Source organism: Equus przewalskii, chromosome 11, assembly GCF_037783145.1.
Source record: "Equus przewalskii isolate Varuska chromosome 11, EquPr2, whole genome shotgun sequence".
NCBI lineage: Eukaryota > Metazoa > Chordata > Mammalia > Perissodactyla > Equidae > Equus > Equus przewalskii.
Window position 1 is genome coordinate 28583410 of NC_091841.1, and position 24239 is coordinate 28607648.

The 24239-nt window shown below is 60.8% G+C and overlaps 1 protein-coding gene and 1 long non-coding RNA gene across 24 annotated transcripts; one reads left to right on the forward strand and one right to left on the reverse strand.

Annotated features, from left to right (window-relative positions):
- Positions 1-3256: 3256 nt before the first annotated feature.
- On the reverse strand, positions 3257-5684 carry LOC139074530 (uncharacterized). The gene is made up of 3 exons (XR_011524211.1): positions 5564-5684; positions 4116-4368; positions 3257-3407 (listed from the first exon to the last, which is right to left on the reverse strand). It is a non-coding gene; the product is annotated as an uncharacterized lncRNA (long non-coding RNA).
- ALDH3B1 (aldehyde dehydrogenase 3 family member B1) lies at positions 5192-24024 on the forward strand. 23 transcript variants are annotated; one of them, XM_070565644.1, is made up of 10 exons: positions 5192-5369; positions 10730-10892; positions 14160-14270; positions 14367-14487; positions 14772-14857; positions 15404-15485; positions 18051-18437; positions 19141-19307; positions 21665-21764; positions 23379-24024. In XM_070565644.1, the coding sequence occupies exons 2-10, from the start codon at positions 10731-10733 to the stop codon at positions 23567-23569; spliced, it is 1407 nt and encodes a 468-aa protein (XP_070421745.1). In that variant the 5' UTR covers positions 5192-5369; position 10730; the 3' UTR covers positions 23570-24024. The 23 variants fall into 23 exon arrangements, with proteins under 23 accessions (XP_070421745.1, XP_070421749.1, XP_070421758.1 ...); XM_070565646.1 differs by lacking the exon at positions 5192-5369 and adding an exon at positions 5435-5622; XM_070565652.1 differs by lacking the exon at positions 5192-5369 and adding an exon at positions 6312-6462.
- Positions 24025-24239: the final 215 nt, after the last annotated feature.

The window sequence follows — 24239 nt, forward strand, 5'->3', positions numbered from 1 at the left end:
CTGTAAAACACCCCCATCTGCCCTCGTCTCCGCCTGAGGCCATTGAGGAAAGAAAGAACTCGGCCAAGTGCTCCTCCCACCAGAACTCAGGACGAGCCAGCGAGGAAAAGGTCAGGGAAGGGCTCTCTCGCCACGGAGCGCGGTCCCCAGGGCGCCCTCCCGGCCAGGTGCCCGGGCTTCTCAGGGCATTCGTGTGGGAAGCCCCTCACCTCACCTTGCACACATCCCACCATCTCCTCAGAGAGAGAGAGAGAGAGAGGAGGTGCCCTAGGCTCTCACGGAGACACAGGACAGGGGAGACCTTGTTGTCACTGCATCGGAAAGAGGGCGGCCCTACAAAAGTCTTCAAAAGGGAGAGAGGGGAGATGGAAGATAGGGTGACCTCCGAAGGGCCGGGAAGCTCTGAGATGCAGCGTCTTGAAGCTGCAGCCGGGAGAGCCCACAACCCAGCTGGGTAGGGGTGGGGGGTGGAGGTGGGACGGTGGGGAGGGGACACCGGCCACACACCACTGGGCAAGGCAGGGAGAGAAACTCGCAGACTCAGTGGGTGCGTTTCAAGGTGCCCAGGTGTTGCCCCACCCTGAGGGGTGTTCATTGTCCAAGGATGGGTAAAGCCCTCCAGGGTGGGCCTGTCCGCTTGGGGGAGAAGGGACAAGGCTTGCGGAACAGCGGATGTCTTGGGCGGACCCAGAACTCATTGGTTTTATATCTCCCACCAGAAGGGACCACCAAGACGAAATCAAGCGGGAGTGTATTTTAAGAAACAGAAAGCGAAGAGAAGGTGGGAGAAGAGCAGGAACATTGTTCCACTTTGCTACCAAAACCGAAGTGGGTTCCCTCCTGGCAACTTAACTCAGACTTTTCGGCAGAAGTAGGCATCTCACAAAGGAAAGTATACTTGTGGCAAATAGGAGACCATGAGAAATCATTTCCAGAGTCACGGTGTCCTCGAGCAAAGGGAAGCAGGGACATTCATTTGGGATGGGGAATAAGGCAGAGGTCACAGGCGTAGCTCTCGTGGTGAGGCTTGGTCTGGTTTAGCGAGGTTGGTGATGACATCTCCTTAACGTAACAAAAGGAAAGAACAATTTGGAAAAAGTTAAAATATCCGAACCCACCCTTGAGTTCCTTGGGGTAACTAATCCGTGACATTTACTCTACCGTTTAGGATCAGAATTCTTTAATTTCGAGTCCTTGTTACACGCGGACGCCTCCTGTGGTCTGTTGGTTACTTTTAATTGTAAATTGCTTTATTAAAATCGATTCATTTCAGAACATTTTGGGGGGAGGGGGTGGTCCTGGCAGCTTGTTTCAAAACCTGACCTGTGGCACCCAGTGGTTCACGATGCTGTTGTAACCTTATTCAAAGCAGAAGAAAAACATGTTTACATCTAAATGACAAAAAAAAAAAAAATGGATTTATTTTCTTAAAACGCCCACTCGAAAAATACAAATACGACTGTCCCTGGATGAGTCAGGAGTAATTTCCGTCTCATTAGTGTTCCCACACAGTGACAGCTGACGAATTTGGGAAGTGGTGCTTTCAGCCCCGGGGCTCCTGAAATCTGCTGGTGCTCAGTGACTCTGTCAATTAGCAAGAAGAAACATCCCCGGCTCAGTCCAGATGAGGGGTTTGAATGTGGCTGGCAAACTGCTCAAATTCTTGAGTGACAGGCTCCCTGATTAGATTTGGCCAATGGAAGGTGCTGAGGGGAAGGCTGGGGCGGGAGAAGGACAGAAGCCAGGGTCTTGCTCCCTAGGGAGGCCTGTGGCGGTGGCTTGGCTCCTCCATTGTCCCAGCACCCACAGAGTGGCCCACGGTGGTCTAGCTTTCCCTGGGTAACCCTTGTCCTCTGGGGTTGATGACATCACTTCCTCCCTTGGACTCTCCAGCCCCGGGACTGCCTGTGACGTCGGCATGGGGGACCCAGACAAACACAGCCAGTGTGCCCTGCAGAGCAGAGAACAGAGCAAGGCCAGCCCGTCCCTCCCACCGCATCCGGGCTCCAAGCCCACCCCGTCACCGGAATGAGTGACCGAATCCCCCCTCACTGTTTTCATATGATGTTCTCTATGATTGGTTTTATTTTTTGTTCTCATTATGAAAATAATATATGTTCCCTGCAGAAAGCAAACAGGAAGGATAAAAATTGTTCCCAACTCCAACACCTTGAAATGGCACCTGGGGTCTTGTGAAGCACATTACCCTGCAGAACAGGAGGGACAGGCCCCCTGCTCCTTCACCCAGCACCACTTCCCTGGCCTTGAGGCGAATCTTCACCACTTTTTTTTAACTAAAAACCATGGGGAGGATGATCCTCACAGGCTGTTGCGAGGTCTCCGCGCTGAGATGTGCCAAGGAGACTGCCCAGTGGCTGGCAGAGCAAATGTCCGGGAAACAGTGGCTGCTGCTTTTGATACTGGCTCAACACAAGGTTGACATAAGGGAAGCCATAGCGTAGCAAAGAAACCATACTGGAACTTTGAATGATTAACTAACCCAGACACGCTCTGTGGATTTTATGGCCCCTCCCAGCTGCTATAAGTTGATAACTTTGTTCTTCTGAGTTCCTTAGGAATGTGATGGCCCCCAGGCAGAGAGTCTGTGCTGATGGCCATCATCATGGTAACTGAAAGATCAGGGTACCTGCCATTGCTCCGGTCTCTGATGCGTATCCAGTAAAACAAAAGCCTGTCAGGAACTGAGACCAGATGTCTGCCCCCACCTGGAGCTCAGATGGAGGTCCCAGTGGGATTAGGTCTGTTTTTCAGGGACTGTGAAAATTTGGTTGTCCATACTTCTTATCCTTCTGGTTGGACACTTGTTTATCAAATGTGCTTTTTAGATGTTTTAGATGTGGAGCAAGATACAAAATTCTAAATGTCAGCATGAAGCTGGGAGCAAGAGAATATTTCCAAATGAGCGCTAAACAGTTTCATTCCTCAAACCCAGATCTAGGCCCCAATTCAGCAGGATGTAGCTAGATTGGTCGTCACCTTGAATCCCTCAAGAATGAGGAATGACCAAAGAAAAGGAGGGATTGAAATTGGCAGAGAGTTAGCCATTGATGATTAAGGAGCTAGGAACTGAAGATTTTTCCTTTTTTGAAATTACTGATTGTAGCTTTTAGCTGTTTAACCTGCCCATTGTTAACTGTGCTGTCAGGCAAGGTGCTGTCTGACTCCACTAGGCTCCTATAGAGACCAGCTCCCTGGAGCCTGGGTCACCATGGTAATGAGTGTGTGAGCTGTTCTTCACGAATTAGATCCCCTTTATTCACTCTGGCTGAGACCACCAACCCATCAACTGGGCTGCACAGATGTCCCATAGGCGACCTTTTGACATCAAGAGGCTAAAAACTCCACCGTCGGATCATGCTGGTGCCACCATTTTGTGAACGTGGGTCCTGTGAAGAGGCATGAAGTCTGACTACGCTTGGGCAGACCATCAGTGACCTCACCTCTCCTCACCTCCAATCACCTCTCTTCACATTCCAGACCACCTTGCCCCCATCCCATAAATATCCTGAGTCCCTGTTTTTGGGGAAGCGAATTTGAGGCTCATGCTCTCGCTTCCTCTCATGGCTGCCTTGTGAGTAAACACCTTCTCTGCTGCAATCTCGTCGTCTCGAGGTTTGCCTTTCTGGGTGGCGGGCAAAAATGAACCTGGCACAGTAACACTTTCAGCCGAGACACGAGGCTCCCGGGAGTGGGGGCGACCCCTGCCCGGCTCCTAAGCAAGGGCTCAGCGCACCCTGGAAGTGCTGTGGGCTTGGGAGTCAGACCTGGCTGGCCGAGAATCCCTATCCTGTCCCTCTCCTGTGTGATCCTGGTCCAGTCACTGCACCTCTCTGAGCCCATTGTCTCATCTGTAAAGCTCAGACCATCAAGTCCAGGAAGTGTATGAGAATTTAATCAACAGCCCTTAGCACACAACAGATGCTCAGTAAAGGCGTGCTGAGTGAGCCAATGAATGAGTGCCGACTGGATCCTCACCCCGGAGGCCTCTAACTTTGCGCTTGGGATGGGTCACACTGCTCTCTGAGGGGATGCTGCTGGTGGAGCCAGGATGGCCCCATCTTCAAGGCAGGGAGGTGGAGGGAAGGCCTACACACCTACTGAGTATCTGCTGTCTACCAGTCGCTTTCCACGTGGGCTGGTCTGTCCCCCTCACAGCATCCCTCTGAGGCAGGTGGAATCAAGCCCATCTTACGGAGGGGGAAACCAAGGCCCAGAGAGGGGCAGGGACCTTCTCCAGGTCATTTAGCAGGGGGGCTGAGGAGCCTGGTTGGAATCTGTGTCAGCAGGCAAGGCGGTGAGTTGCTCTCGGGCAGGTCTGAGGCCGTGTGAGCCAGGCTCGCCAGGAGTCTGAGTGAGGGAATGAATGAATGAATGAATGAGTGAGTGAGTCCACCTGATGCCATAGCTCATGACCAGCCCACCCTCCCCCACCTCTCTGCCCTGGAGAGGGAGGCCAGGGATGAAAATGCTGAGGACCTTTTCCTCCAATCCTGCAAACTAGAACCCAGAAGAGCTGCCGCAGGGCAGGGCCTGGCCCAAGGCAAGTGCCGGGGGGCGGGGGGCAGGAGGGGGAGGGTCTCTGCGCCCCTGCTCTAACCCCTGTGCTCCCCCCCACCTTGCTGACCCGGGTTCTCGGCAGCGCTTGCCGCCCACCAGAGCTGGCCCTAAGGGTGCCTCCTGGTGGTTTCCCACGCAGACATCTTCCCATTGATCCTGAGTTTTCCAGGACAAGGATGTAACCCCCAGGCCCCACTGAGACCTTGGAAGTTTGAGGATCAACAGAGGCATCCAACCCAGAGAGGGCAGAGGGCAGGCCCCTGTTCCTCCCCAAGGGGCAGTGCGCCCTCAGACTGAGGGCACTTCACTGCCAGGCCGGGTTAGGACCCATGTGCCAGGCAGTCAGGCCTCTTTGGGGACCTCCCAGGTCATTCCTGAATTCAAGACAAGTTCAGGGATCGACCCTGCAGGGGGGTCCCTGGCCAGAGAGGAGCTGCTCAGGATCCTGCAACACCCTTTCCACCTACCAGTACCTCCCCAGGTGGGCCCCTGATTTGCTGTGTGGCCTTAGACCAGTGGCTGCCCCTCTCTGGGCTCGGTTCCTGGCTGAGGGCTTACCAGGCTCAGCCCTAGCCCAGCCCCTCCTGGCGCCGTCTCTGCCTCTGCCTGGCTCAGCTCCAGACAGCAGGGCAGGGCTGTCACATGCCGAGCCACGTGACAGGCAGCGGCTGGGGGCTCCATCCCACGCAGAGGACGGGCCCTCTGTAGTCCCTTACCCCTTCCCAACTGGCTGAAGCCTCCAGGGGCTACCAGAGCAGGTGGGGGCCAGGGGACCGCGCCTGCCCTCCCAGGTAGGCAAGGGGAGCGAGGCGGGCGGGGGCGATGAGGAGCATCTCCCGGGTGCCAGGTCGGCCCAGAGGCCTCAGGCCAGGATCCCAGGCAGACCCGGGGCACCGAGGCGGAGCGGCCGTGGCGGGCCCAGGGCGGCAGACACGGGGCGATGACACACAGGATGCTCCTGCCCCCACACCTGTAACCTAATTACCTGCCTGTCTGACAGCAGCCGCTGCTCCGGAATCATCCCCCTTTGTGCGGCTCCAACAGGTGTGCTGGGTAGGGACCAGGGTCAGGCGGAGGACAGGGCCCCTGGCACAGCTCAGTCACCTGAGGAGTGGGACCACAGGAGCCACCATGGTGACGCTTACCATCACGATGGCTGTCCTAGAAGGCGGAGGGTGGCACTCTTCCCCAGGAGGTGGGAGGGGACATCTGGGGATGGACACAGACCCCACTCCAAGTGACAAGCCTTGTGTGGTCAAGCCCTGTCCTCTCTCTGGGTCTTTATTGTGAAATGTCAGGCTGCAGGGGGACAGGCTCTGTGAGTGGGGTGCCAGATGTGGTGGGATTGATGGACACACTCACGCGGAGGGCAAGGAAACTCAGGGGGCACGGAGTCAGCCTCAAGGATGTGTTTCCAGACTCCAGCCATCTTTGGATCTGACCTTGTCATTTTGAAGCTGGGAAACAGGCTCAGAGGGGCTGGGGGATGGAGTGGGGAGCAGGGCTTTCCTTGCTATTCCAGGCCACTGGGCCCCACCCCACACCGTAATTCCCAGGGCCACTGCCCTGGCCTCCCGTCCTCCTCCAGCTGGGCCTGGGTCCCCTCCAGGCCTCGGGCCGGAGACCTGCTGTGTGGCCCTGGCCTGTTGCTGGCCCTCTCTGGCCCCAGCTCCTGGTCTGTAGTCCAGGAGAGGACCTGGAGGCCCCTGAGGGAGGTGATGGTGAAATCTCGGCCTGCAGCCTCCAGCCGTCCCAGAGCTGTGGTCAGGCACGAGGCCAGAGCAGCCCCGCCCCGGGGCAGGCCCAGCCCTGGATGTTTCATAAGGCAGAACAGCGGGCAGACTGGGAACCGCCAGGAGGAAGGGCAGCTTGGCAGGACATCAGGTACAGTGTCCCAGGGAGGCTGGGCACGGAGCTGTGAGCGCTCAGGGCCCCGGGCCCTTGCTAGCAGGCTGGCTCAGGGATTCTGGGTTGCTGGCCGCTCACAGCCACATGCATAGACTGGCTTTCTCTTCCGCCTGCCTGGGGAGAAAGGGGAAGGAAGGAGGGACTTCCCTTTGCCCCGACCTACAAGAGCAGGAGAAGGAGGGGCTGAGGAGAGGCCTGGGGGTCCCTGAGGCCAGCAGGGACACTCGTTTGTCCCTGGGTTACTGCTCATCTTTAAGGGGGCCAAGGGCCCCAGCCCTGGACCCGGCTGCCCGAGGAGAGAATGTACCTCCATCCCTGGGGGCAGGCGGGTGTCAAGCATCCGTTTGGTAACACATAGCTCCTGGGCCCCACCATGCTTGGTGCCCACGCCGGGTGCCCAGGAACCGGTGCTGGGGAGGCACACGCAGCGAGCGTTCTGGGGAACGGACCCTGCTGGGGTCCAGGAAGGAGGAACCAGCCAGACCTGCTCTGCCCCTTGGAAGGACTGATCAGAGGGGCTTTGCTGGCCTCAGGGAGCTGGCAGCACAGCCTCTCAGTGGGCTGGGGCTGGGGTGGGCTCATCTCACAGGCAGGAGTTGGTTCTCAGCTCCTCATGGCCCCCGTGGGAGGGAGCCCCATTCCCGGGGCTTCAGGAGACCTGGTGCAAATCCAAGTTATGGCTACCCAAGGGGGATCAGATTGGAGACCCTGGGGGTGGGGACCTGTAGGGCCTTCGAGGAGGGTCCCATGCCCACCGCCCTCTGGCAGCCTGATGGGAGGCCCCAAGGCCTCAGACCACCGTATTTACCTCTCACCTTCACCGGCTCTGCGTCCCTGCCCCAACCTGGGTCTCAGGTTAGCGTCCTTGGCTCCCTGGTATCCATGTGGGCCAAGGGCTCTCCCTCCTGGAGAAGCTATCCTTCTATCCATCTGAATGAGGAGCATTTAGAGCCACGGTCACTGGGCACTCACGGGGCTCGGCCCTGCACCGAGCACTTTCCGCTTGAATTCTCCTGACAGCACTGTGGGGAGCTACAAGTACCGTCCCATTTCGCAGGTGGCACAGTGAGCCATGGAGAGGCCCAGGAGCCTGCCCGAGCGCTCCCAGCTAATAAAGGGCATTGCCGGGATTCAAACGCAGGTCATTGGGCCCCTGACACGTCAGACTGGGAGGGTGCTGTTGGAAGGCTTGTGGTATAGGTGGGGAAACTGAGGCAGAAAGAACGAGTGACTCGGCGGAGGTTGGGGGTGGGAGAGAGCAGGGGCCTGCACCACTGGATAGCTCATTGGCAGGACCGGCCGGGGGCGCAGACTGGCAGTCAGCCGCCGTGGATTCTTGATGATGCTTTCCAGCCAGCAGACCTGAGTGCCCACCCCGTCTGTCCCCCTCCTCGACTCCACGCGGCCCCTCCCTGGGCCTCAGCTGCCTTCGGGGGCACCGTGCTGAAACCCACGCTGGCACAGCGCCTGGCACAGTCCGCGCCTGGTTACTACTATTATTAGAGAAATCCCTTCAGGGGACGTGGCTGGTCCTCCCCGGCCCCCAGGACAGGGGAAACAGGCCCATCGCTTGTCACCATTAAGTGATTTAGAACTCCTGCCCTGCTGTCACTCTGAACAGACACAGCTGAGCAGGTGGTTGAAGCTGGGGCTGCCTCAGCCCGCTGTGAAGATCCGTGTCCCCTGAGCCCCTGTGCCCACCAGCCCCTGGGACCACAGGGCCCACCCCGAGGAGGCAAGAAGGGGAGGTGGGTGGGAATTGTCAGGAATAGCGCAAACAGCACCACTCTCACCCTGGCTGGGCGACCGCTGACCTCAGCCACACACTCTGCCTGCTTGGGTCTGCAGTCCAGGCTGGCCCAGAGGGGTCCCTTCTCCTGAGGACTCGGCCGCCCCTCTCCCCAGGGTCAGGCTGCCCTGCTCACAGGCCCAGGGTCCCCCCAGCTTCGCTCCTCTGCATGCCTGGATTGTGCCGAGCTCCCTGTCCCCCAACAGGCACCCCTCAAGGCCTCGGTCCAGAGTGACCAAACTGCAGGGGGCAATATTGGGTGAGTTGGCCTCTGTTGCCAGGAGATGGTGCTGGAATGTTCCATCTAGACCTCCACCCGCCCCCACAGAGCTGCCCCCTCAACCCTGCCCAGAGTTGCACCATTCCCCTTCCATGCCATGCATTTTTGTGGGTTCTGCAGAGGCTGTTATGAAAGGGCAAAGAAGCCTGGGTGGGGAGGCGGGAGGTGCGAGCACGGGTCACCATGGCATCCACGGGCAGAAGCCTTCAGGTAAGCGCAGGGCAGAGAAAGGACTGGGAGAGGGAGGCGGGAAGGAAACATCAGTTGAGGACTTAGTACAAGTCACCCTAGCTGACCCTTGTCGAGTGCTTACTGTGTACACAACAGCCAATGCTCTCTGCGGCATGATGTGGCTTAATCCTCAGAACCACGCAGGTGCTTTTACCGTCCCCACTTCACAGACAAGGAATCAGGCAGAGAGAAGATGAGTGACTTGCCGAAGGTCACATGGCCATGAGAGGCAGAGCCGGAGGACGAACCCAGATGGTGGCTCTAGAGGCAGGCAGGACTCTGGGCTCCTGGGCCTTGGCACCGGCCAGCGCGCCCTCCTCCAAGAAGGAGGGTGTGGGGGGAGTGTGGGGCTGAGAGGCACTCTGACAACGTCCCCCTTCTGCTACACTGCCACCCTCTCTGGGAGGCCCGGTGCCTAGCCTGTGCCTGACCGGAGCAGGATGTCTGTGGGGTCAGCTTGGCCCCCAGCCACGCCTAGGGGGACGGTCTGGGGCTCCAGCCAGGTTCTCGGCCCACAGTGCCCGTCGGGCCAGGCCTTCCTGTTGGCTGGAGCAGGCTCGGCCCTCAGGGCCATGGAGCCCCCTGGAAAACTGAGGGCCAGAGTGACAGGGGCCACCTAACAACAACAGCTGGCAGCCTTGGGGCACAATGCCCTGCCCTGGGCTCAGGACCGGATGGCGAGGTCTCTTCCTTGGTAAACAGCGTGTCAGCTGGTGGTAGCTATCACCATCCCCAAACAGACCAGGAGACTGGGACACGAAGGCCCAAATGATGAATTCAGTAGGCAAAGAGGAGCCTGCACCCTGGTCCAGTGGGAGGGAGGAGTGGGGGATAAAGACGGCCAGGGAGGTGGACAGGATGACGCCAGGTATTTATCATGCCGCGGTATGACCCAGTGTGGTGAGGAGCAGAGCCGAGGGGCCACTGTGAGAGTGTGTGAGGGAGTAATCAGAGCGAACTGCCTGGAGGAGGTGTCGGCCAAGCTGAGACCTGAAGGGAAGGGAGTCATAGAGGATGGGAGGAAAGGGTTCCCACGGGTCCTTGGCACCAGGCCGAGGAGCAAGTACGATGGAGACCTCCTCTGATGAGCTTCAAGTAAACAGAGGAGGGCCCGGAGGAATGTGAGCCCCACCCTGCCTGATGACAGCATAAAGCATGACTGCCCCTCACCCCTCGCCCCTCCTCCAATGCTGTGGCCAGGACTGGGGTGGGCAGCAGGGCCCCTGGGAGGCCCCGGGTCTTCTTTCCCCATCTTGCTGGGAGCTGGGGCACAAGGAGAAGAGTCCACTGCCTGTGGTCCCCCAGCCCCCCGAGCCACTGCCAGCCAGCCTGGCCTCCCTGAGCAGCGCCGCCAGGCTGGGGGTGGGGGGACAGACCACCCTGTGTCCGGAATGTCCCAAAGTGGTGACTGCAGTGGCAGTTGGTGGACTGGCCTTCTACTTATCAAATTCTTCCTGGTTACGCCACTCCGGCCTGGCGGGGTGGGGGGTGCCCCCTCTCCTGGAGGGGCACCAGAGTGGGGTGGGGGCCGTGGCTGCGGGCTGATTTCTGGGTGGCGGAAAGAAGTGTGGTCCCTGGCTGCCTGCCCACCCTGAGGGGCTGTGGAGTTGTCCCTGAGCCCACGCCCAGGCCTGCATCCGCCTCGAGGTCCAGGACCCTCTCGTCCACTGGTCAAAGGGAGTGGTCTGTGGGCCTGCCGGCGTGTGTCCGAGTGTGTGTGGGTGTGCACTCGCGCGCGTGTGCAGTGCATGCTTATGGCGTGTGTCTGAGCGTGCCCCGTGTGTGTAGAGGGAGTGTGTGTGCATGTGTGTGTTGGGGGGGCAGCCCCAGAACTCTGGGGTTGCCACGTGAGTCCCTGTTAGCCCACATGGGTGCAGGCAGGGCCTAGGGAGGGTGCCCACAAAGATGGGGGAGCCCCGGCCCACACTGCCGCCTCCCGGCAGGATGGACTCCGTCGGGGACACACTGCAGAGGCTGCGGGAGACCTTCAGCGCGGGGCGCACGCGGCCGGCTGAGTTCCGGGCCACCCAGCTCGAGGGCCTGGGCCGTTTCCTGCGGGACAACAAGCAGCTTCTGCAGGAGGCTCTGGCGCGGGACCTGCGCAAGGTGAGCGAGTGGGGCAGGCGGGCAGGGGTGGGGGCAGGCGGGCGGGGTGTGGGGTCCGGGACAAGGGGATGGGCATGGCAGCCTCCTCCCCAAAGGGAACTAAAAGCCTCACGCCCTTCCCTGGGCCATCCCCGGCTCTTCTCTGTTCGTCCCGTCACTCATTTCTTCATTCACTCAACAGCTCTTTATTGAGCACCGACTGTGTGCCAGGTTCTGTTCTAGGCTCTGAGGATCGAACAGAGAATAAAACAAAGTCCCATGCCCAGGGAGCTGGCTTCTGGGGGGAGAGTACAACACAATAGTAAATAAATAATTACATAGCATGTCGGATGGTGATGAGCACCATGGAGAGACACTCCCAGTATGAAGGGGGCCAGAGAGGGCCAGGATCGGGGTGCTGTTTTATATGTGGGGATCAAGGGAAGTTTCTCTGAGAAGGTGACATTTGAGCAGAGACGTGAAGGAGGTGGGGGAAGGAGCCACACGGACATCACGGGAAATGGCACGGGGCACAGCATGTGCAAAGGCCCTGAGGCAGGAGGTGATTGGTATGTTTGTGCTTGAGGAGCAGCAAGGAGGCCAGCATGGCTGGAGTAGAGCCGGGGAGGCAGAGACATACAACAGATAAGGTCCAGGGAAGTGGACTTCACACCATGTAGGGCCTCACAGGCCAGGAGGACTTCCACTTCCCTTGGTAGAGTGCACGTTAAGGCCTCTGTCCAAACCCCGGAGGCCTGGGGGCTCAGCCCCTGCCAGTTCCAGCAGCAGTCACAGCAGGATCCCAAGAAATGCACTTCCTCGTAGGCAGCCTCCCACCCCCTCAGTCAACAGGGCCCACCGGCGTGGTTGCTTCTGCCCTAGGACAACTGTCTGGAGGGTCTTCTCTGGGCAAAATGTCCCCCGTGTTTGTACTGACCTCATCTTCGCCCCAACCCTGGGGTACATCCCAGGAGGGGCCTGGGGCCTCCTGAGCCCACGGATGGGACCCCACATTGACCCCTGGGGTGGTCCCTTGCTGCCCTCCTCCCTCCCTCCCTCCCTCGCCTTTCTGGTGGGCCTGCTGGCTCCACCCGGGTCCTGAGAGATGCCGGAACGGGTGGCGGGGGGGGTGGCCTTCAGCAGCCTCCTCAGGACCCGCCTGATTTTCAGGCACCTGACTGAGTGTCCGCCCGGTTTCCGGAGCAGTTGTGGACCTTGACACTAGTGTCTCGTGGCATCTGGGGTCGTGGGTCAGGGACACCCCCTTTCCACGGGGGCAGCAGAGGCTGGTGACAAGGGCTTGTCCTGAGGACGTGGCCTCCTGGTACCACCTGCTCCCTTTCTCAGTGTCCCCAACCTTCTGTTTACCATGATGCTCAAGACTGGAGCCAGGTGAGACCCGGGCTCCCTCATCGGCTGTTTCTGGAATCATCTGTTTTCCTATTTATGAAACCAGGCTGCCGACCACACTCTCCTTGACTTCCCAGCCCCAGAGGGGCCAGCAGTGCCTCCCTGTGGACATCGTCCCACTCACCGAGCCTGGTCCAGGACAGAGGCAGCTCCGTGGGGACTGGCACCCCCCTGAGCCTCTGCCACTGCTCACCCGCTGGCCCGGCCTGTCCGGCCCGGTGGGGACCTGACCCGACTGGCTGTCTGGTCTCTTTTCTCCGTTGGGCTCAGATTTCACCTCCTGCCTCTCATCCTGACTCCTCCAGGCTCCTGGAGCCCAAGCTGCACAAAGGGAGCAGCAGCCCAGAAAATTCCATCCAGTGCCTCCCTCGGGCCTCGCCAGCCCAGCCCCCCACCCTCCCCGCACACGCACGCAGCATGTGCCCTGCCCGCTCCGTGTGAATCCTTCCAGGTGGGGGCGGTTACCCCCAGTCACTCTCAGAGGAGGCTCAGAGAAGGCACGCTCTTGCGTAAGGGCGCACAGCCCAGGCTCTTCCAAAGTCAGCGCCTCCAGCCAGGTTCAGTCGGTCCCATAAATCAGCCCAAACCTCACTCAGGTCACAGGCGACATCCAGGTGCAGTGGTCAGGCCACGTCACTCACTGGGCAGGGGCGCAGATGGCGGACACAGGCATAGGAAGGCAGAGAAGGACTGGCGCGGGTGGCTTCTTTGCCCAAGGTCCCAGCGGCCTCTTCCTCAGGGCTTGGGCCTGGCCCTGGCCTTGCCACTGGCCTGCTGAGTGGCCCTGGGCAGGGTGTGCCCTTCTCTGGGCTTCAGTTCGTCCTCGCCGACCCAGCACCTTCCTCTAGCAGGGCTGGGTCTCAGACATCGGGACAGCCCAGCTCTGGTGTCCCTGGCTGTGGGCCTCCCGCTGCCCGCAGCCCACAGGCTGGTCTCTCCTCCCTGGGGAGGCAGCACAGGCATCCGGGCCTGCAGAGATGGGGACAATGTCCCTCTTGATGACTGCCTCCTTCTCCCTCCTGCCCTGGAAATCTGACAGTGACCCCTGGCCCCTGGGCTGTGGGAAGGGATAGCGTTTACCCAGGGGCGCCTGTCCCTTGTGTCTCCTGCAGACTGATATCCACACAGTGGGCCACAGTAGGCCAAACAGACAGTCCTATTAAAACCAGTTGGATCCTGTCCTGCTCTGCTCGACATTCCTTCCCCTGCTGCCTGGCCCCAGAGCCTCGCCCACTCTGCTCCTTGCTAGTTAGGAATACAGCAATCCTGTGCCAACCTCAGCGCCTTTGCACATGCCATGCCCTCTGCCTCCAGGTATCTACAGGCTCCCTCCCTCCCTTTCTTCACTGCTCAAATGTCAGCTCATCCCAGAGGCCAGCACAGACAATCTTGTATAAAATAGAGCACACACAGACACATGCACACTCATGCACTCATTGCCACACACATTCCCTCACTCATGCATGTCCACGCAAACACTTGTGCACTTGCACACACTCACGTGCATGCTCCTTCGTACTCATGCACACACCCAGACACATGCACACACACTCCAGCCATCTCTATTCCCCTCACCCTCTTCCATCTCTTCATTGCCCCCGTCACGCCCTAACACAGCAGTCAGTGCTCTCGTTATCACGTTCACGGTCTGCCTACAATGTCAGCGCCATGGGACAGGTTTCCTTCTGTTCCAGTCACCGCGGCGTTCCACCGGTGTACTGTATATGCTCACTGGACATGGAGAGAATGAATGAATGAATGAGTGAACGAGTACACAGGAGCAGGCCGTGGCTGGAGGAGGCAGTGCCCTCCCAGGGCTCTGGCCGCCTGCTGACCTTGGTCCCCGGTCCGAGGCCTGCCCCTGCCCCTCCCCTGCAGCCGGACTTTGAGTCGGAGGTGTCCGAGTTCAGCATGGCCCAGCACGAGATTCACCTGGCCCTCAGGAACCTGCGGGCCTGGATGAAGGATGAGAAGGTGCCCAGGAGCCTGGTGAGGCGGCCTGGGGTCAGGGTGGAGCCAGAGGGTGGTGCTGCTGGGCTGGGGGGGCTGGGCGCCTCGCCGCTCACCACCACGCTGGCCCCCCAGGGCACACAGCTGGACAGGGCCTTCATCCGGAAGGAGCCCTTCGGCCTAGTGCTCATCATCGTCCCCTGGAACTACCCCCTGAACCTGACCCTGGTGCCCCTGGTGGGCGCCCTCGCTGCAGGTGAGAGCCAAGCTCCCCACTCTCATCTCCTCCCTCTGGACGGGGGCCACAGGGCCAGGGAGGAGCGGGAAGCTGGCACCAGTTGGCTAAGAAAGCCTAGTTCCCATGCGGTCCACCATCCCCGGGCTGTGTGACCTTGGGCCCCTCATGGTACCTCTCTGAGCCAGATTCTTCACCTGAAGGTGGAGTGAGGCAGGCGCTGCCCTGCAGGCGTGAGGACTGAATGGAGCCGGGGAGCGGCTACACCTCTCCCAGATCTCGCCCTGCTTTGTCCTGCCCTGCAGGGAACTGTGTGGTGCTGAAGCCGTCGGAGATCAGCAAGAACATGGAGCAGGTCCTGGCTGAGGTGCTGCCCCGATACCTGGACCAGGTGAGCAGGGCCCAGGGCAGACGGACCAGACGCACTCAGGCTGATGAGGGTCAGGCAGGTTCCCAGGGGCTGGACAGGCTGTGGCATGGCCCCTCGGGCAAGACCTGAGTTCCAACCTCAATCCTGCCTCCTCTGGGTTATGTGGCCGTGGCCAGGTCACCACCCTCTCGGCCTCAGTTTCCCTCTGAGTAAAACAGAGAGGTGGCAATCACAGCTGTGCTCTGAGGAGCCCGTTTCCTGGGGGTCCCTGTCTGTCTTCTGGTCGCCCTGCTCCCCTGGCTCTGGCCTCAGCCCTCCCCCAACCAGGCCCCAATCTCACCCCTGTTGGGCTGGAACCGCTCACATCCGGCTCCCCCCCCGCACCCCCCCCCCCCCCCCCCGGAGCTCTCCGCTCCCTGCCTCACCTCCACCAGCCCCAGCAGGAGCCCTGGCGAAGCTGGGAAGCTGGGTCAGGCCGGGCGGGGTGGGCGGTCCCAGGCCGGCAGGCCGCCCCCTGGGCTCTCAGGCCGGGGTCCCAGAGGGAGCCCTCGCCCGTCCGCCTTGCAGAGCTGCTTTGCGATGGTGCTGGGCGGGCCCGAGGAGACGGGGCAGCTGCTGGAGCACAGGTTCGACTATATCTTCTTCACAGGTGAGGAGCCTGCTGCAGGGGGCCGGGGGGACGAGGTGGAGGCCTGAGCCCAGCCCCACCCTCAGGGGTCCTGTCCCCAACTCTGAGAGAGGCCACAAGGGCCCAAGGCAGACGGACAGCTGGGGAGGATGGAGACTGAGGCGAGCACTGAGTGGTGCTCCCGGCTCCAGGACGGGCTTGCTCCTCTCTCCTCAAGCAAGCTGGGGGAGCAGCCTGGGACCCCTCGGGACCCATGACAGGGCTGGGCTAGGTCCCATCCCCCCGCCACGGGCCCCTCTGCCAATCACAATCTCATGAATCACAGCATCTACCCTTTCTGAGTGCCCTCTGCGTCGGGCGCTTATCATGACTCCACTGTCCCTCATCCACCGCCCCACCGCCCCACGGCCTTATCCACGACCCCACTGCCCCACGGCCTTATCCACGACCCCACTGCCCCACGGCCTTATCCACAACAACCCCACCACCCCACGGCCTTGTCCATGGCCCCACCGCCCCACGGCCTTATCCACGACCACCCCACCGCGCCACGGCCTTGTCCATGGCCCCACCGCCCCACGGCCTTATCCACAACCACTCCACCGCCCCACGGCCTTATCCATGGCCCCACCGCCCCACGGCCTTATCCACGACCACCCTACCGCCCCACGGCCTTATCCACGACCACCCTACCGCCCCACGGCCTTATCCATGACCCCACTGCCCTCCTTCTGGTGGGCTGGACAGATGAGGGGCCAGAGGCTAGGATGACAGAGCTGCAGTGCTCAGCCCAGGTCACCCTGCTGGCCAGGATTGGGGCAGGCCTGATTTTACTCCCAGGCCCTTGGGCAGAATGGATCTCAGAGGTCACCTGCCATCACCCTGGCATGTGCCTGAGTGACCCAGATACCCCCTAGCTTCCAGTGAGCAGCACAGAGTTTCTAGAGGAGACGAAAGGCCAAGGATGCATGTGGCCACATTCCGGTGCCAGGGCCTGGAGAGGGAAGAAGGCGGGGACCCCCCAGCAGTGTCTGAACCTCCTCGCTGACCTGCTTCTGCCTCGCATGCCTTGTCCTCGTCAGAGCAGGGGACATGCTGCCCCTCCCTCTCCTCCCCAGACTCTGCCGGACAGGAGAGCGACTGCGGGAGCAGAAGACCGGGTCCTCAGCTGTTCCTGCAGATTCCTAGGGGGTGGGAGGAGCAGCAGAAGGATGTCAGCCCACCTTTCACCATCAGGCCCCACAGCTTGGTGGGCTCTGGCCTTGGCTCCCCAGGCTGGAGGTGCAGAAGCCAGGCAGACCCCAGGAGGCTGGCTTCCAGGCCAGGTGCCCAGGGTAGCCTGTGCAGAGGCTGGCAGACCAGCCTGGAACCTACTCTGCCAAGACCTCTTGACTTCTCCAGGCCTCACTTTCCTCATCTGTAGGACAGGGGCAATCCCTAAGTCCAGGCCTGTCTCGAGGACAAATGGACACAAGGAGAGCTTTAGTTAGAGCGCATGGCCTGGGGAGTATCCATTCATTTACTCACTCGCTGAATGGTTCCTGGGGGCCGTGCTGTGCCCAGCACCAGCCAGGCCCTGGGATAAGCAGGAACTGTGGGGACAAAGGCTCCCGCCCTCACGGAGCTCGCATTATAACGGGCCAGTCGAGGGTGCATGGCCGTGGTAGGGAGGCGACCAGTGGTGGAATTCAACAAGGGGTGAGGGTCGGGAAGGCCTCAGACAAGGAGATGTTGGAGCAGAGACTAAAGGACCTGAGGGAGGACTCTCAGATTCAGGGGACACACGCGGGGCCTGGAGGGGAGGGAGCGAGGCCGGGAAGAAGGAGGAGCCAAGAGCAGAGGGGGGACTGCACTTTTGGCTCTCGCGGGCGGGCGGTGGTACCCAGGAAGAAAGGCCAGGGCCATCACAACAGACATGGCCACATGGGACACTGGGCTGGAGGGGGGCAGGAGCATCTTGAGGCCCGGTGGGCTTTAGGTCAGCGGGGGCTGAGTGGCGGAGGGGATGGTGAGCCCCGGGAGATGAACCCAAAGGAGAGGTGGGGACAGGCTGGGCCCTCCACTTAGAGGTGAGGGAGGGAAGCAACAGAGGGTGGCAGGGCTGCCAGGTTAGGTCAGAGAAAGGGGAGAACCAGCTGGAGCGGGACTCCGGCCTCGGGCGATAGGAGTCACTGAAGGTTCTAGAGGAGAGCGGAGAGGTGGGAAGGGTGCAGGGCGGCATGTTAGAGAGTCACCTGCAGAGGTGAGGCGGGGATCAGAAGCAGGGAGACCAGACAGGAGGCAGGGGGCTCCCGGACTTCCAACAAGGCAGGCCAGGAGAGCGAGCAGCTGTCCTGGCTCACAGCCGGGCAGAACTCTGCGGAGACCCTGCACTGTGGGCCTGGGCCTGGGGGGAGACAGGACAAGGTCCTGGGGCAGCAACTGGCAAGGGGAGGCCAGGTGAGGGCTGCACCCATCTGACTCAATGGCCTATCCAGGGAGGCGCAGGGCCAGGAGTGATCCCCCCTCGAGGGGTCCCAGCCCCCGGGCTGAGGCCAGCTGCTGGGTCCAAGCGACTGAGGGCCACTTGGGTGTGTCCATGCCTAGGGAGCCCTCGAGTGGGCAGGATAGTCATGACTGCGGCCGCCAAGCACCTGACGCCCGTCACACTGGAGCTGGGGGGCAAGAACCCCTGCTACGTGGATGACAACTGCGACCCCGAGACCGTGGCCAACCGCGTGGCCTTTTTCCGCTACTTCAACACGGGCCAGACCTGCGTGGCCCCCGACTACGTGCTGTGCAGCCCCGAGATGCAGGAGCGGCTGCTGCCCGCCCTGCAGAGCACCATAGCCCGCTTCTTCGGCGAAGACCCCCGGAGCTCCCCGAACCTGGGCCGCATCATCAATGACAAGCATTTCCAGCGGCTCCAGGGCCTGCTGGGCTGCGGCCGCGTGGCCATTGGGGGCCAGAGCGACCAGAGCGATCGCTACATCGGTGAGTCGTGCTCTCCTCGCCCCCCAGGCTAAGGCCCTCCTGCGTCGGAGGCACAGCTGGGCCCCGAGTCTGGGCCCGGCCCAAGCCCTTGGCCCTCGGGCTCCCACGGCCCCACTGCCAGAGCCCCGCCTGATCGACGGCTCCGGTGCCGCGATCCCATGACGCTAGTGGTCCCCATGCCACGGTCTGCGCCCGTGACCCCATGATGCCACACTCTGGCCCCAGCTCTGATTCTCTAAGTTGGGACCCCAGTGTTCCAGGGCCCCGAGTGCTCTGATTCCAAACTTCCATCCCACGATCCGGGGCTCCCTGGGGCCGTGACCCCAGGTCCCATGAGCCCGCAACTCCTGGGTGCTGAACTCCTGTGCCCGTCCTGAGCGTCTGCTGTGCTGTGATTACAAAGCGGCCCTGTCTCCCAGGCCACATGGCACAGCTGGCGATGCTGCTGCTCTAACGGGCTGGGACCTCGGACTCCAGGGGTCTAAGATCCCATCACCCCCCGACTGTAAGACCGAGGCTGAGGGGTTCTCTGGGCCCCGTAGGCCCTGGTCCCCTGGTCAGGCTGGGGAACCCCTCACGGTCACTTCTCAGGGGCTCTGGGGAGACTCCCCTCCCTAGAACCTCCCTGAGCCTGGAGCCCTGGGTCCCTGGGCGCTGCCGGAGGCCCCACCCCGGGGCTGAGCCGTCCCCTGTGCCTGGGCAGCACCCACGGTGCTGGTGGACGTGCAGGAGACGGAGCCGGTGATGCAGGAGGAGATCTTCGGGCCCATCCTGCCCATCGTGAACGTGAGGAGCCTGGACGAGGCCATTGACTTCATCAACCGTCGGGAGAAGCCCCTGGCGTTGTACGCCTTCTCCAAGAGCAGTGAGGTGGGGGCTCAGGCAGGGCTGGGGCAACAGAGGGGCTGGACAGAGGTGAGGGCAGGTGCCAGCAGTGGACGGTGGAGTGGTGGCAGCCGAGGGGGAGGTGGCTCCAGCACCAGAGTGGACCAGGAGGCCTAGTGGGGGGGTTGGAATCCTGGCCCCTCTGGGATAGTCACAGGAGTTCTGGGATGGTGGCACCCTTGCTCTGTCCCTGTCCTTTCTCTCTGGGAGCAGCCGGGCCCTCCAATCTAGGCCACACTCTCCTGGGCCTTCAGTGGGCAGCTCCCCAGGTCTTCTCCAGGGTCCAGTGTCCTCTCGGTCAGCCACTGCCTCTCTGCTCATCCTCGTCATCTCGGCCTGGTGCCTGGGTCATGAAAGGCACACACAATGACCGGGGAAGGGTGCATGACCAGAACAAGCAGGCTGAGAATGAGCCCTGGGCCCCCACCCTACTCAAGCCCCGGGGCAGCCCGGGAGCCTCAGGACACGACTCCCCTCTCACCCAGCTCTCATGAGATCTTTCCTGGACTGGACAGGTTTTTTAAAATCAACTTTTTATTCTGGAGTAATTTCAGATTTACAGAAAAGTTGCAGACAGTCAGGGAGTTCCCATGTCCCCGGCACCATTTCCCCATTTAAGGCCCCTCACGTTGGACACTGACATTAGTACATTACTGTCGACCACACTCCAGACTTGATTTGGATTCGTCAGTGGCATCCAAGCCAGGGTCTCACGTCACATTTAGTTGTCAAGGCTCCTCTGGCCGGTGACTGCCTCTCAGCTTGAGAGGTACCGGCCAGGTGTCCTGCAGAACGTCCCCCATCTCACTGGTCCATTGTTTTCCTGTGAAAGAATAACAGAGGCCAGGGCCAGTCTCTGCCCATCACATCAGGGCACATGAGAGCCACACGTTACAGAGACGGCCAAGGTCGTGTCTGCAGGGGTCTCCACTGAGGAGTTACTATTTCTCCCTTTCCTTACTCTGTTCTTTGGGAGCAAGTCACTAAGTCTAGCCCACTTTCAACACGAGGGGAGCGACAAATCTCTGCCAGCTGCAGGGGGAGTAGGCACATTTACTCTCTGGCTTCTGTAAGAAAGATGTGTCTCTTGAATCATTTCTCTCCATGTGCATGGACTCGTGAGCATCTGCTCTATTCTCCGGGTGACAATCCAATTCCACTGTTTCTTTCCTCAAATTGTCCTTGCTCTGGGCACTGGCAGCGGCTGTGTCCCTGAGGCCCGCTGTCCTTTCTTTTCCAACCACGTCCTTCCGTTGGGTCTTTCCTTCCTTCCTTCCGGGTCTACAAGATGCTTTGGGCTCATCTTGTATTTTCCCACCCAGCCCTAGCATCAGCCGTTCCTCTAAGGAGCCCTGGTTTATCCGGATAACGTGAACTTTAGGAACGCTACACAAGTGTTTTGGAAGTGGGGTCATCTGGCATAGCGGCTTTTAAGCCTTTCTGACCACCCAGCACTGGCCCCAGGACACAGAATGACATCTAAGACACAGGTCCACCCCATATGACTGGCTTTCACTCCTCACAAAGCACTGATGCTTTCTACTTCATCTTCTGGCATTGTCTTAAGGTGCTGGTCTCAAGGTGACTTCTGAGCCACGTGTGGGGGTCCACTCCACCCACCATCGGCTAAGCCCTGACCCAGCCATTGTCTGAGGGCCACACGTTGTAACTAAATATAGTGAAGTTTTCGTCCAATGACTCTCTAGTGTCTACTCGCCTTTTTTCCCCTCTCATTCTTCAAATAGACCTGTAGGCTGGAGAGGAGGGGCCTGCATTGAGCCAAGCAAGGGCCAAGTTCGTGTTTCTAAAATACAACTCTGACCGCATCACCACATCTAAATGTCCCCTGTGCTGCACACCACGCAGGCCCCTCTACCGCTTCCCTGCCCCTCGGCCGCGCCCCCTGCCCTTCACCTGCCTGGGGACCCTCTTTCTGGTCTCTGCCAGAACCACTCCTGACCCCGCTTCAGACTCGGCAGGCACATCCCATCCCTCCCGGGACGCCTCTCTGAGTCGCCAGAACCTCACCCTGCACTCTCCCTGTCCCCGGGCGACCGCTGGGTTTCCCGCCTCATCTCGGGCCAGAGTCTGTGTCCCCAGCACCCTGCAAGGGCCACATGCAAGTGGATGCTCAGGAAACATGTCTCTGGTTGGGGGCTCGGTGGCAAGCTGCTACACAACCACGCCTGTCCCGCCACCCGCTTCAGCTCACGCAGTGGCCTCAGACCCTGGAAGGGGTTCCAGGGCCCTGAGGGGGCCGGGCGGGGCCCCTGGGGCCCGGGGGTAGGCTGGCTGGCCTCCCGCTGCCCGGCCTCGAGGCCTCACGGCTGTTTCTCTCCCAGGTGGTGAAGCAGGTGCTGGCCCGGACCAGCAGTGGGGGCTTCTGCGGGAACGATGGCTTCATGCACGTGTCCCTCGCCAGCCTGCCCTTCGGAGGAGTGGGTAGGTGCCAGCACAGCCCAGCACCGCCATCCTGCTTCCCTCTGCAGTCTGGAGCGGAACCTTCCAGACCTGTCTGCATTTCCATATGTAGGAGGACCCACAGATACGCAGCTCAGGTTGTTTTCAAACACCACTGTGACCGCTGGCCACTGCCTGCCACGGCTCTTCTCCCGAGAGCACGGCTTCCAGGCTGCCCGTCGGCACGCACAGGGCGGCCTGCGTGTCCTCTTGATCCCGTGGTGAAGCTGCATGCTGTTCCTTTAACCCCGCCCATGGACTGAGGAGGCCAATCCTCGGCATGTCACCCCCCCAGGAGACAGGGGCTCTTGCCAGCTCCGCCTGCCCCTGGTGAGGGAGGACGCCCTCAAGCCCCAGCAGGCCCCATGACAGCTGCAAAGTCCTCACCTCCAGAGCAGGAAACTGTGGGGCTGGTCCTAGCAAGCCCAACGGCTGTGTGATCTGGGGTAGCCACTTCCCCTCTCTGAGCCCACCTCCTCCTCAGTGGAACGGGAGGGCCAGAGACTTGAGGTCCCTCCACCTGTCCAGACTTGGCACCAGAGTAAATGACCAGCAGGGCCTGCACCCTCCCTGGAGAGCGGCCGGTGCCCCAGGAGCACACGGCGGGCTGAGAGCTGCCACTGTGGCAGTGCAGGCCCCCAGGGCTGGGCACCGCTGCTGTCCCTGGCTCTGGAGCCCCCTGCCCCCAGCCCGCCTGGCTGCCCCTTCTCCAGTCCTAGCACTGCCTCCTCAGGGAAGCGTGGGGTCAGTCTGGGAGCCCATCTGACCCTGCTTCGACCCTGCTGGAAACTTCCACCGCTCCCAGGCCCCTTGGGATCAAGCCAGGCCCCCATGACTCCCAGCTTCCTGAGGCTGGCTCTTCCTGGTCTGGCCTCTCTCTTCACTTCCCTGCCTGCTGCCCTAGCCACGCAGAGCTCTGCACAGGTCCTAACATACCACAGGTCACCCACCTCCAAGGCTCTCTGAGTTGCCCCAAGCCTGGGTCCCTCTTGCCCCAACCCACCCTCTTTATTTGGTCAACTCCACATTCCTCAGGCCTCGCTCACTCCAGGAAGCCCTCCCTGATTACCCCCAACTCCACCAGGATGGGTCCCTGAACTTCCCAGTGCAGAAGCTGCCTGGTCCCTGACTCCCTCCCTATGTAGACGCCGAGGCCTCATAACAACACAGCACTTACTGGGTCCACAGGTCTGAACACTCACCCAATCCTCACGACTCTAGGAGGTGGGTGCCATTGTTACCCCATGTCACAGAGGAGAGGAAGGCGAAGTCACTTGCCCAAGGTGACACAGCTAGTTCAGAGCTAGGACCAACCCCAGGCAACCACTCTGGCGTCCACACTCTTGAGTGCTATCTACCTCCCTTGCCCTAACACCTGGCACGGAACCTGGTGTCCCCAATGTTTACTGAGCTGGTGCGAGGCTCAGGGTGAAGCCTTCACCCACAGTCTCTCATAACTAGCCCACTTTACAGATGGGGAAACTGAGGCTCGGAGGGGTGAAGTAGCGCACCCAGACCCGGCAGAGCCCAGGTCTGTCTGATGTCACTTCGGCTGCCACTGAGGGCCTGACTGCCATGTCCCATGCCACCATACAGGTGCCAGCGGGATGGGAAGATACCACGGCAAGTTCTCCTTCGACACCTTCTCCCACCACCGCGGCTGCCTCCTGCGCAGCCAGGGAATGGAGAAGATTTACTCCATCCGCTACCCGCCCTACACGCCGCGCAACCTGAGGATGCTGCTGGTGGCCATGGAGACCCGCAGCTGCAGCTGCACCCTGCTGTGAGCCCACCTGGGGCGCCAGGGCACCAAGCATCGCTCCCGGCTCACATCTGAGTCCTCTGCTGCTGCGCCCACCTGTGGCTGGTGGAGATGTGGCCTGGGGTCCAGGGCACAAGGAGGAAGGCCCAGCCAAGGCCACAGCCCAGATCTGTGCTTGCCCTCCTCCCTCCTGGGGCTTTCCCCTTCCGCCTCTGGCCCTCAGCCTCCTCCCTCAGCCGCCCCTCTGGGGTGGGGGAGCTGGGAGACAGCGCAGTAAGCTGCCCTCCCACCCCCACGCTGGCCACCAGTGTCCTGGGAGAGAAGGGGAGACGTGGGCACCTCTGAGTCACCCCCTTCCTGTGGAGGCTGCAGCAGAAGGGGCCCTGGCATCTGGTCCAGGCCACACTGTGGACCCCCTGGGACCTGGGCTTTTGTGTGAGTAAACTTGGGAGCTAAATAAATACGAGCTGCTGACCCTGAGCTCCAGGAGTCCCGTCCTCCACTTGGCGGGGAGAGGCGACCTCTCTCTTCTCTCCCCACCCCCAGACCAGGCTGACAGACGCCTGCAGAGGGGTGTCCCAGCCTTCGGCGTGCGCCTTTCAGGAGCTCTGAACCCACTCTTGTCCCCCAAGTGGCCGGCCCCGGGCGCCTTCCCCTCACCACATCCCCTTGGATTTATCCTCTTCCCTGTCCTG